The sequence below is a fragment of the Drosophila willistoni genome, assembly GCF_018902025.1.
Source record: "Drosophila willistoni isolate 14030-0811.24 chromosome XR unlocalized genomic scaffold, UCI_dwil_1.1 Seg143, whole genome shotgun sequence".
NCBI lineage: Eukaryota > Metazoa > Arthropoda > Insecta > Diptera > Drosophilidae > Drosophila > Drosophila willistoni.
In genome coordinates this window covers 5773067-5785351 of record NW_025814056.1, presented here as the reverse complement: position 1 = coordinate 5785351, position 12285 = coordinate 5773067, and the positions used below count along the sequence as shown (strand labels likewise).

Sequence of the window (12285 nt, the reverse complement as noted above, 5' to 3'; positions counted from 1 at the left end):
TTAAATTTCAATTAAATTTGTCATCAATTTAAAGTTAATTCAATTTCCAAGTGCCTAATTAACACCAAATTTTTGAAAGAGAACATTTTGTATTTTTATTATTTATTTGCTTATTTAATTTTGATTAGTCATCTTAACCTATTAAAAACAGATAAAAGATTTCATTTTTTTCAAATGAGGTATACGACATATTTAGAAAACTATATAGAACATCTTTAAGAACATTTTGTCAAAAGAAAACAAATATTTTCTAAAATTTGCAGTTACTTAAAAAATGAAATGCTCTTAAAGTGGTAGAACATTATACATTATCAAAAAGTTTTTAAAGATCAGCTACCTGAATATCGCTTCAAATGGATTCGGAAAATAGATCCTAAAAATGACTGAATGATTTAATGACTGTAATACTAAAAAACGACCACTTGAAAGGTATTTTTAGATTAAAACAGATTTTTGGTTATTTGTTTGTGCCACTTTCGATGTTTGGTTAAAATTTTGTAATGTTTTTTTTAGAAATACAAATTATGTATTAGAATGAACCACTGTGCCTTAAAGACGATAGTGACAGCTTCGCCTGTCATTCGCGCAAACCCAAATGATGAATTTCTTTTTTACGACTTATAATCGTAGTTGTATTTAGTACCCCCTCCCTGCCTCCCTGCCTCAATCATTCCCTTCTCACACCCTTGTCTGTCTGTCTGTGTGCCACACCAATCACAGTGGTAAGATAGCGGTTTGGCGAAATATTTAGCAAAACGCAAAACGCTAATGAAAGTTTTGTTGTTATTGTTATTTGTGCACCACCAAAGAGTCGACGAGCTCACTGGCCTTACCTTTACCTGGGCCATTTGTCGTGTTCGCATTTAGATTCAACGTTGTTTGTTGGTATTATTGGTATGTACATACATACATACATATGTATGTGTTCTGAATAGCTCAGAAACCAGAGGCAGAGGCACATGAAAAAATGCGGAAAATGTTTGTGCAGACAAAATAACAATGGCCAAACACAGAACAGGTAAACGAATATCGTAAGTGAGAGCCAAGAGCCAAGTAACGTAATCAGGTGTTTGTGTGCTTGTGAGTGTGAGTGGGAGAGAAAGAGATAGAGACAGAGAGAGAGAGAGAGACAGGTCGTGAAACTGACTAACATAATATCGTAAATTCTAGTTGAGACTAGAGCGCAAGCGTAAATGACGGCATTACCACAAGAATTCGATATTAAATATTTGAGATACGAAGTAATTGATTGTGCCTTAAAGCTAAGAATCATCATATACATTTATGTAGATTTATATACTTATATAATGGAAATTGCATTTGTATATGTACGTGTAGGTACACATAACTGTGTACATTAGAAACGTCTCTCATTAAGGGCAAATCTTGTTGGTTTTTTCCTTTTGCCCAAACGCAGAGAGAATCATTAGAATCATCATCACCTTGATTACCTTGGGCACACTGACCCTGTATATTGCATGACAACAAACAGACTCAACTAGAGTCTGAGCTCTTAATTATGGCCAGCAACTGTCCGCCCCTGTTTTTAATGTTCTAAGAATCTAAATTCATTTGCATTTTAAATTAAAATAAAAACTTAAGCCAAATTGTCTGTCATCTCACTATGAAAATGGTTTTATTTATTTTTTTTTTTTGGTTTTATTTTGTGTTTTTTGTCCATCATCTAACTACGATTAAAGTTGGTCTTATACCATGCATTCATAGGTTGAAATTGTATATCAAAGATGCCCAAAATTATTTTTATCAGACAGAAGGAAGCGTTTTTTACCCTATATATTGATCAATAATCGATTTGATTTGGTCTCGCAATATGTAAGCACGAGTAATTGGTATTAACATCTTACGCAAAATCGGATGTGAGAGTGAGAGAAATAGCCTGAAATTGCTACATATGAATTTGGACATTTTAATTAGACTAAAAACCAATACAAATGAAAAATATCAAAGAAGCTAACATCGGCTATGCCGAAGTATATATACCCTTGCAGTCCTTGGTAATAATAATTTTACATGTTCAAAATTTGTTTTCTGCAACTCAATTCATCAATATACAAACAAAACAATATTACTCTCTATTTTACAATTATTTTACAATCACATATGTAAATTTCATAGCATACTCCGATTTTTATGAAAATGTTTCTTCTAGTTCTTCGTGAGCTATATGATATAGTGGTCCGATCCTAATGGTTTTCATACTTTATTTTTCCCGGATAATAAAAAACCCCGAAAAAAAATTTTCAGCCCGATAGCTCTTAAGACGGCTGAGTAAAACGCATTCGCACAGACGGACGGACAGACGGACAGACGGACATGGCTATATCAACTCAGCTTCTCATGCTGATCAAGAATATATATACTTTATGGGATCGGAAACGTCTCCTTCTGTGCGTTACAAACATCTGGCCAATTTTATAATACCCTCTGCAAGGGTATAAACATATGCCTAAATACTGTTCCTCTATTTAAAATTTTTAGCTTGAAACGAAACATGTACATATATTGGATAATGCACATATTGAATAAAATGAATAGTTGTTTCACTTGGTATATACAGGGTTGCCCATATTCGACGGACCCATGTTTTTTTTTTTTTTAATCAAAGAAAAGCACGGTATGTCATTAAGGGATCTGACGTCTTTGTCAAAAGATACAGGGCTGCCAGATGGGTCCGTCGAATATGGGCAACCCTGTACTTCAATATCAAACAACAAAACATACCGAAAACAGGGTGGGCGTGTGAAAACACAATTTTCTCGTCAGAGAGTGAAATAAAGAGAACAATTAAAGCAAAAAAAAAGTGTCAAACAACACAACTGTATTGAATTCTCAAGTGAAATCCAATAATACAATAATAAAGACAAACCGAAAAGAAGCAACACAATTTCCACTGAACTTGGTGGAAAACTCAACTAAATATTGAAAATTAGTAAAGCTTATTACAACAAGAAAAATGGGCAAAGACTTCTACAAGATTCTGGGCATTGATAAGAAGGCCACCGTCGATGAGATCAAAAAAGCCTATCGCAAATTGGCTCTTAAATATCATCCCGATAAGAACAAGTCGCCACAAGCGGAGGAACGATTCAAGGAGATTGCCGAAGCTTATGAAGTGCTGTCAGATAAGAAGGAGCGCGACATATTCGACCAACGTGGTGAAGATGGTCCCGATGATGATCCCGAAGATGATCCCGAATATGAGCCCGGGCTGTCCGGTAGCTATAGTAGTAGCTATAGTTATCAGTTCCACGGCGATCCGCGAGCCACATTCACACAGTTCTTTGGCTCAGCAGATCCATTCAGTGTGTTCTTTGGCGGTGGCGATAGTATGTTTGGCGGACCCGGTCAAAGTCAGAGTCAAGGACAAGAACCAATTGAACACAATCTCTATGTGAGTCTAGAAGAAGTGGACAAAGGATGTACCAAGAAGATGAAAATATCCCGCATGTCGATGTCAACCGGACAAGCGCGCAAGGAGGAGAAGGTACTTAGCATTACAGTGAAACCAGGCTGGAAGGCGGGAACCAAAATCACTTTCCCCCGCGAAGGTGACCAAGCTCCACAAAAGACCCCGGCTGATATCATATTCATCATACGTGATAAGCCACACACTAAATTCAAACGGGAGGGCAGCGACTTGCGTTACACTGCCCAAGTGAGCCTCAAGCAGGCTCTATGCGGAACTCGGCTGACCATTCCCACACTGCAGGGCGATTGCATTATCGTCAGCACCCAAGGAGAGATTATCAAACCCACTACCACGAAACTCATCAGTGGGCTTGGATTGCCCTTTCCCAAGGAGCCATCACGACGTGGCGATTTGATTTTGGCCTTTGATATCAAATTTCCCGTTTCGCTACCTGCGAATCTGAGATATCAGTTGTCCGAACTGTTGCCAAATTAATGTATGGTAGCTCAATCGTATCCACTAACTACACTAATTCTTTTTTTTTTTGTATTCATTTTTAAGTAAGGCCCAAGAAGTTTCGCCAAATCGAATTCGGCGAATATGGAATATGTGATACATATACATTTATATAGAACCTCTTTACTATTTTGACTAGAAACATTTACTCCGACACATATTCCAAATTCGAATCGATTCGATCTGGCGGAAGAACGTAAATGCCTATAATAATAATAAAAACCTATGCTAGTTTCGTGTATATTAAATATATATATACTCGTTATTTTTACCGTGTAGAAATATGGAGTTTCAAAAGCGAAACTCCCAAAAAAATCAAAACTATTGTAAATCGATTCCTAAAATTCGCATTTTTATACCCTAGCAAAAAGGGTACATTAATTTTGGTCAAAAGTGTGCAACGCATAGCAAGAAGCATCTTCGACCATATAAAGTATATATATTCTTGATCAGCACAACGAGACGAGTTCAAATAGCTATGTCCGTCCGTCCGTTGTAGGCCGTTCTTTCGGAAACATTAGCCCTTCTAGCTTAAACGTTTTTCCACTTTGATGGCTATAGGTAAGGAAAAAGTTACAAAAAAAGTTGCAAGGGTATACAAACTTTGAGGCGGTCGAAGTTAGCCCCGGCCGTCTGGTTTTCTGAAAATTTTGGCAACTTACAAGCAGAGTATATTTTTAATAAATTCGAACTTACTATAATTTAAATTATTCAGTAATTTATTATATTTTATTCTTAGAAGTTTCAGTTCCATTAATTCCATTAAATTTAAAAACTACTTCCAAAAATAATATACTTCAAATTTATATGTAATCAATTTCGATTGGAACCATTCTTAAATCAAAGTGATTCTACTTTTCGAGATTCTATCCTATGCAAAATACCTCATATTGTGCTTGCTCAACCTCGGACCTCTAAAAGATCGTATTCTTAGTCCGAATATTTATTTATACAGACCTATATATAGTCATTTCACTTTAATTTGATAAGGGCTAAGTAACCCTAGACAGTCATATGTTTTTCTTTTATGGTATGTTTTTAAAAATATACAAAGCTAATATTTTCCAAAACTTTTATGAGATGAGATTTTCAGCATCTAATTTTTCGACGATTTTCAAATATGATGATTAAACATCGAATCATTAGTCACACTTTTGTTTGTAGATGATCCAGAATATATATAAATATAGTTATATATATGCAAATGAATATACCCTTTTTGCCAGAGTATAAAAAGAAAATGACGCGCGTTTTTTTTTTTTGTTATTTTTACACCTTCACACAGAGCTCAGCTGTGACCATATACGATATGTAAGCTATACAATGTTATATATATACATATTGTATACTATATATGAAATGATATATGGCACAATGCTCTGCTTAAATTGTGTTTCTTTTTTGATTTTATTCCTCTCAACATTTGTATTTAAAACAAAAGCAACAACAAAAAAAATACGTAAGCGAATTTTGGGCAAAAAGTTCTCTCTGACTCTCTGACTATGATCTCACACTGTGTTGTTTTTTTTTTCTCCCTTTATATTTACGATATCAAATCGAAAAGAAAAAGGAAACAAGGCCCAGGGGGGCAAGTGGAGGGAGGGCAAGGCAGTACAAGATCGACATCGGCCGACAAAAAGCAGTTAAATCTTTTTATATATATAGTTTTGTGGGATTTTTGTTTTTAGGTTTCTTTTGTAGCTATATTTTCTGTTTTTTGTTTTTCTGTTTTTGGCACTTTAACACTCGTTTTGAACGTGTTTTTTGTTTTGCTTCTTTTCGGAGCGAAATAAAACTTTGATATAATTTATCTCTATTTTTGTTTTTTTTTGTATCGTAATTGTCAATTGTACCGAGTAGTTGAACTGATAATAAAAAACATACATACATATACAGATACATAACTACTTAAATGTTTTTCACTTTGTTAACAAATTTGTGCATTTTGTGAAGATTTTGAGTTTTTGGCTTCTAGCCGGATCATCTTTTCTACGTGATCGTATGATTTCACTCGTTTTGAATAGATTTCTATAACGAAATTTCCCATATCGGTGTCGCACCTTATAGTTAACTTGGCTTTAGTTGGTTTTTTTTTTGTTTTCGTCTCTTGGAATAGCAGCTAACAAAAAAAAAAAAAAATAACAATAATAAAAAAAAACACACACGTTGCAATTGGCAACTGGTTTACAGCTATGCAACGGCACACACATACAAGCAGACCCAAACACACACTCACACAGAGAACACACACACACACACACATAAACAGATGCATCTACCTATAGGTAGACACAAATACTAGCACAATCAAAATTACAGGTGTGTAAATGCCAATTTTTTTCTTCTTTTATTTTAACTCAAATATATATACATAAAAATGTATATACATAGATAAATTCCTGTATTTCATTACTTGATATTTTATTAATATTTATACCAAGTTTTTTCTTTACATTTACCTTTTGCATATTTTGTTTTAACCAACTATTTGTGCACTTTTCGTTCACTGTTTTTTTTTTTACATTTCTTCTCTTTTTTTTAATAAATTAATAAAAAACCAAAACACAAAACAAAAAAATAAAATAAAAGGCAAAATTCGTTACGCTTTGGCAGACATTACGAGCCACGCTCCGCATCCGCGTCCCTCGCGCTAGTTGATCTTTATTTTATATGATTTCTTGTTGTTGCTCTTTTTTTCTCACTGCTGGTGACCCCGAACAAACACACACCGCCGCGGACTCTCGGACTCGGACTCGGACTCGTCTATCTTTGGTTACACGTAGTTTGCGACTGAAATGCCATTTCCCAAAACCCGCTACCAAGCTGAAGCTGGCCCAGAAGACAGCTCTAACTGCCAGAGAGAGAAAGAAGGAGAGAAACAGACAGAGAGAGAGAGACAGAAGGAAAGCAAGAGTCTTGTCGAAGTTTCTATACCCTAAAACAAACTGCTCAACCAATTAGTTAAAACTCGATATAAACAGAATCGAACATTGACATGTTTAGATAAAAAACAAACTAGTTTTTACCACAACTTTTAACATAAACTATCAGTTCCGATTAATTTAATTATTTCAGAGATTTTACAGACTTATTTATACCAAAACCTAACCAAATTGAAATATACCCATTTATCAAGGGTATACCAAAGAGTACAAGAGAGAACAAGAGCTGCAGTCAATATCGTAAGTCTAGCCAAGTTTCAAACCGTTAGGCAAACAGCCTCAGCTAAGAAATAAACGAAATTTGCTTATCACCAAAAATGGTTTAATTGTTGGGCCGTGTATGTATGAAATGCTTGCCAAATATTTAATCAACAATTAAGACGCTTAATCTAAAACGGATTTTGGTTATAATCGAGATTACAAAATTGTGTGGGGAATTACAAACATAAACATTATCTATGCATTAAGTCGACTTTGATGGACTTTCTAGATCTTGAATGAATATGCTAATGTGCCATAGATTGATGGAATTCGGTCCAGCAAGCCTTTACCGATGTCTATTCCAGTTTTATTCGCTGTACTTATATGAGTTTTACCTTATTTGCCATTATCTTTATGTTCGAATTAAATTCGAAAGATATTTATAGCCTAAAAACTGAGCTCATTTCATCGACCGATTACTATGATGTTGTTCAACTCCTTATTATTTCTATATCTCCTGATTGGGTTTTTTACTTCAAATGTTTTAGTTGATTTAGTACTCTTTTTTGTTTTTTTGATTTAACATCAATATGTTCCTCAATTCTCTTTATTAGGAGAACGGCCTACATATTAAGAAGGTATTAAGGAATAAGTCGTTGCCTCATTATTACTTTTTTCTCACATACACTGCGCGTTATCAGGATAGCACACCTTCATATATTTGTATATGTATATATGTGTATGTATATGTTTTTTAATATTTCCATGTTTTAAATGAATTTATGTTGGGTTAATTAAGCAGAACTGACGTAGTAGAACCTTTTCCTATCCTTAAAACATTATCCCATCAGATAAAACCAAAAAAGGTCTAAAATCTTTGTTGAAATATTAAACTTTGGTTAAACGACTTGAGGTTTTAAAAATTCCCGAATTTTCAAAAAATCGATTTTATTTTTTATTTAGCATCTAACTCAAACATTGAAATTCTGCAGCGATTCCAGAACAAGCTTCCACGCCGAACTCTGCGTAACTCAATCATTCACAGAGACCTCAATTTGGCGTCAATTAAGTGCGAGATCCGGAGGTATGGCATTCGATATCTCTCCAGGCTAGAAACCCATGAAAATAGACTTGCACTCAAAGTGCTGGACAACAACATGCAGATTAGACGTCTGACGTCCCACTTGACCTGCCATTTAGACCAGAGACGGACTGGTGATTTCACCCCCATTTACCTTTGACAATATATTCTTAATATTCACTTAGGATAGATCAAAAATAAATATACTGTCTAACTTTTGGAAGGATATTTCCAGTAGAGTCACGTGGCGGCATCAAAACTTTACTCAAAACCGTTTTTTCGGCTTCTAGTTGTCAAAGAAATAAACCTCTTCCACTGGATCATCTGAAATTTTAAAATGTTGCTGACAACATCAAAGGCACGTGCTAGAAATATTAGTATTTTAATTATTCATGTTACAAAGGTTTACAAATTTCGGTGAATTTTTGGACACGCTTAGGCAAAAACGTCTTTCTGTTTATTTTCGCTCGCTGAATTCAAATCTGTTGCCCGTTTCTCGCCATCAGGTCAGGTTTCAAAAAAGTTTTTTTACCTGCTTGGGTCCAACACCTTGTAAACCTGTGTTATTGTTTTTAAGAAATTGAAGAAAACTCGGATTGTTTTTTTATTCCTGTACCCTTCTTCTCTTTTGTACCCGTCCAGGTCCAATTATAAGTGGTCAACATCAGCGCTATTTTTGAAATGTTTAAATTAAATATTGTCGAGATCAAGAACACAGATTTCTCTGTTCTAAATAATATTCCAAAAATTCTAGAATTTTGGTTCCGAAAAAAATTTAAATATGTTTTTATTCTTTTTCCTGAAAATTCTTAATTGGTAAGTATTTTATTTTAACCGAAATCTATATACAAGGTGGCACAAAAGAAGTCATCCGGGCCAAAAGAAGTCACCCGATGTTGTTTGGCTCTAATTTTGTATATATATTTGTTTTTGTTGCATAAACCTAGTTTTATATGTATAATTTCTTAAATTGATTTAAAAATATTTCTTATCCTAGTGTTTGCTCTTCTTTTTCTTGGACTTGTGCTTTGTCTTGTCACTTTTTTTCGATTTTTTTTTCGATTTCTGTTTAGATTTTTTGGACTTTTTTAATTTTTCAGTTTTGTGCGATTTTTTTGCTTTACTGGATTTGGACTTCTTAATCCTATCCGAGCTGCTGTCACTGGAAGCATCAGTGTCACTGTCATCCTCACTATCATCGCTGGAATCGAGAATCTTTTCGACCCATTGATCAGGCTTGCGTTTCCTTGAACCATGCTGCAGGAGAAGCTCTTGGAGTTTAGCATCGGTAGATGTCTCTTCAGAATCCACCGCCTGGATCTTTTGCTGACTAGTTGGTAACTTGGGCCCATAGAGATCTTCTTTTGGGACATCAGCCATGGCTAGTTCTTTGTCGTTTCGCAAACGTTCTTCGCGGGATTTGTAAGATATTTTCAGTTTATTACCTTCGATGGGTGCGAATTTCGGAGGCGGAGTATCCTTGGGCGGCTGATCCTCAGCAGGAGGCTTAAATAGGGCAGCAAATATGCCACGAGGTGGTGAATTATTTCTAAGAATATTTACAGCCGCTGCCGATGATGTGGATGTACTTGGTAGCCCTAAGGCTGCTTGCATGGCGGATAGTTTATCTTCGGGTAACTCCTCCACAGCGTTTTCCACCACTTGTTCTTCTTGCTCCTCATCGCTATCATCGAAGATGCTCTTGAAAAGATCGACTTTTTCCGAGATGGGACGATCCCGTGATTCATCTACAGCTTTCTCTAAAGCAGTTTTCGGCACAAAAGTGACTTTACTAGACGAGGGAGGAGGATCAATAGATTGCGAAGATTTCGACGCTTCCAAAACGGGAGGAGCTAATGGTACTGGAGCTGGAAGAGGTGGAACTTCTTTCGGCTTCTCTATATGCTTGGGTATTATGGTTGGCGTTTGAAAATTCGCTTTGGTATTTATGGAAGTTTCCAGATAATCGAATATAGACATTTTGGGCTTCGCTTTCAATTCCTTTTCAGGTTCTATCATCGCTCCACCAAAAGGTTCAGCTATATTGTAGCGTTTACAAAGCAGTGAGGATGGTTTCCACATGGTTTTTGTTCGTTCCATAATAATCTGTTTAGTTTCTTGAGGAACGGCGTCCTTAGCACTGTCCACCTTATCCGCTTGGACCGAGGCCTCTGAAACGAATCTATCGTACATAAGGCCTGCCAGAGGTCGATAGATTTTTGCAGCCTGTATGAATTCCTTTTTTTCCATTTCTCGATCCCATAAAGAAAGTGTTACAGGTTGCAGATTCGATAAGAACTCTGTAATCTTTGTTTCATCTTTGAGATTGGCTTCTAGAAATTTCTCATAACGCTGCTGTTTGGCCTCATCAGCGAGAAATGGCTTAAATCCGGCTTTGGGTGCCAAGGGAGCTAAAATAGAATTACAAAATGAATAACCCAGAAAACTGTGACATGGCTATCTTACCCAAATCCTTGGTTTTTAGAGAAGCTTTCTCTAAAATGGCTGCATTTGATTGTACCACCTCTTTGGTGACATCAATAGCCTTTGGCTTTTGAGGCTGTTCTTCTCCCGTTTCTGTGATTACGCCACCCGTGGTAAAACTATTGCCCTTGGATGTGATTCTTTCTAGCAATGATTTTCCCTTATCTTTGAAAGGATTTTTCTTGGTGGGTTCCTCTGCTGATATGGCGGCTTCACCTAATAGTTTTGCTCTCTGGTTGGGATTCAAATCATGCCTGCCAAGACCTGCCTTTTTATACTCATTATCCGCCTCCAATTGTCTGATCTTCTCCTTAGCCAAGGGTTCAAAGCGACTTCGACGATGTAGCCAATTTCTAGGACTAAAATCCCTTGGCAGATCAATTGCAAAAGGCTTCTGCGAAGATACTCCAGACTTGTCTTCACTGAATCCTTCAATCACATGTCTTTGCTGGACATGTTGTACCTTTTTTTGTTTGGGTTTCTTATTTTCCAATGTAAAATCGTAGCGCGTCATATCATCGCGGGCATAGATATCCTCGTCTTCTTCCTCGAATGCGCCAACACCGAATGCCTGGCCTCTAATGGTTACTTTCTTGGGATGCGATTTAGTTTCCAAATCACCAAAGAGATTAAACTGCTGCATGACATTCGCCCCAGATGCGGATGACGATTTGGACAAGATGGGATCACGATTCAAGCCAGAATAGCTCATGCCGAATCGATTCTCTTTAGGTGTATAAAATACTGGTTCATAATCATCAGGAGCAAAAGTTATATCCTCTTCATCATCATCGTCATCGTCAGCGTCAACAACGGCCTCGTCTTGCTGTTGATCTTCTTTTGGCTCTGCTCCATAATGCTCAAGAAGATACTGTTCTCTCGTGTTCCTCGTCTTAGCCTGTTGCTTCTCTTTCTTGGTTTGTCTTGGTCCCACACCCTGTCCTGGTTTCCAGCCCATGCTCTTGAGTATTCGCACTGCAACTTTATCTTTGACCGGCTTTAAGAGCTGCTCTAGCACAGGTACTCCAGGAATTGGACCCGACGCTGGTGCCTGCATTAGTTTTCGCTTCCTTTGACCTGTCCGCTGCTCTAGCTCGCTTTCCTTGGCAAACTCATCTCGCGTGCGTATTCCTTGCGGTGCAATACCAAATTCACCCAAATCCTCCTCGTCCATGAAATCCTCTGGCCTCTGTTGAGCCCTTGGTGTGGCCTTCTCAGCGCGAGAACTCTTGAAATTCTGTGGTGTCCATCCCTCCAGTGAGCCGACAGTGTTCCAAAAGCCAGCACTAAAGCCGCCGGTAAAGGCTCCATGGAATCGCCGTTTACCATTCTCATCCTTAACAACTTGATCTTCTATGCCCAACGGTTTCTTGGCGGGCACTTCATCTGCATGAGCATATTTGGAAGACATATTAGTTTGAAAATTGGTCATTATGGAATACTTTACCTTTTTCCAAAGGATCCAAAGGTGTTCCATAACGATGTAGGTGCTCCTCCTCATCCATAATTTTGTTGTTTTAATTTAAAAACGATTGAGGTTTTTTGAGAAGTGTGACCAAAGTGCGCAAATTAAGCCGTAAAAACAGCTGATACTTCGCAGATGCAAAACAGTGCAAATCAAATTTTGGCCA

The 12285-nt window shown here is 36.8% G+C and overlaps 2 protein-coding genes across 2 annotated transcripts; one reads left to right on the top strand and one right to left on the bottom strand.

Moving 5' to 3' along the window:
- The first annotated feature begins 2845 nt into the window (after positions 1-2845).
- On the top strand, positions 2846-4194 carry LOC6645660 (dnaJ protein homolog 1). The gene has a single exon (XM_002068094.4). The coding sequence runs from the start codon at positions 2975-2977 to the stop codon at positions 3923-3925; it is 951 nt and encodes a 316-aa protein (XP_002068130.1). The 5' UTR covers positions 2846-2974; the 3' UTR covers positions 3926-4194.
- Positions 4195-9118: 4924 nt separating this feature from the next.
- Positions 9119-12202, bottom strand: LOC6645659 (G patch domain-containing protein 1 homolog). The gene is made up of 3 exons (XM_002068093.3): positions 12102-12202; positions 10637-12040; positions 9119-10581 (listed from the first exon to the last, which is right to left on the bottom strand). Exons 1-3 carry the CDS (start codon positions 12157-12159, stop codon positions 9164-9166), a joined length of 2880 nt encoding a protein of 959 aa, XP_002068129.1. The 5' UTR covers positions 12160-12202; the 3' UTR covers positions 9119-9163.
- Between the last annotated feature and the right edge of the window lie 83 nt (positions 12203-12285).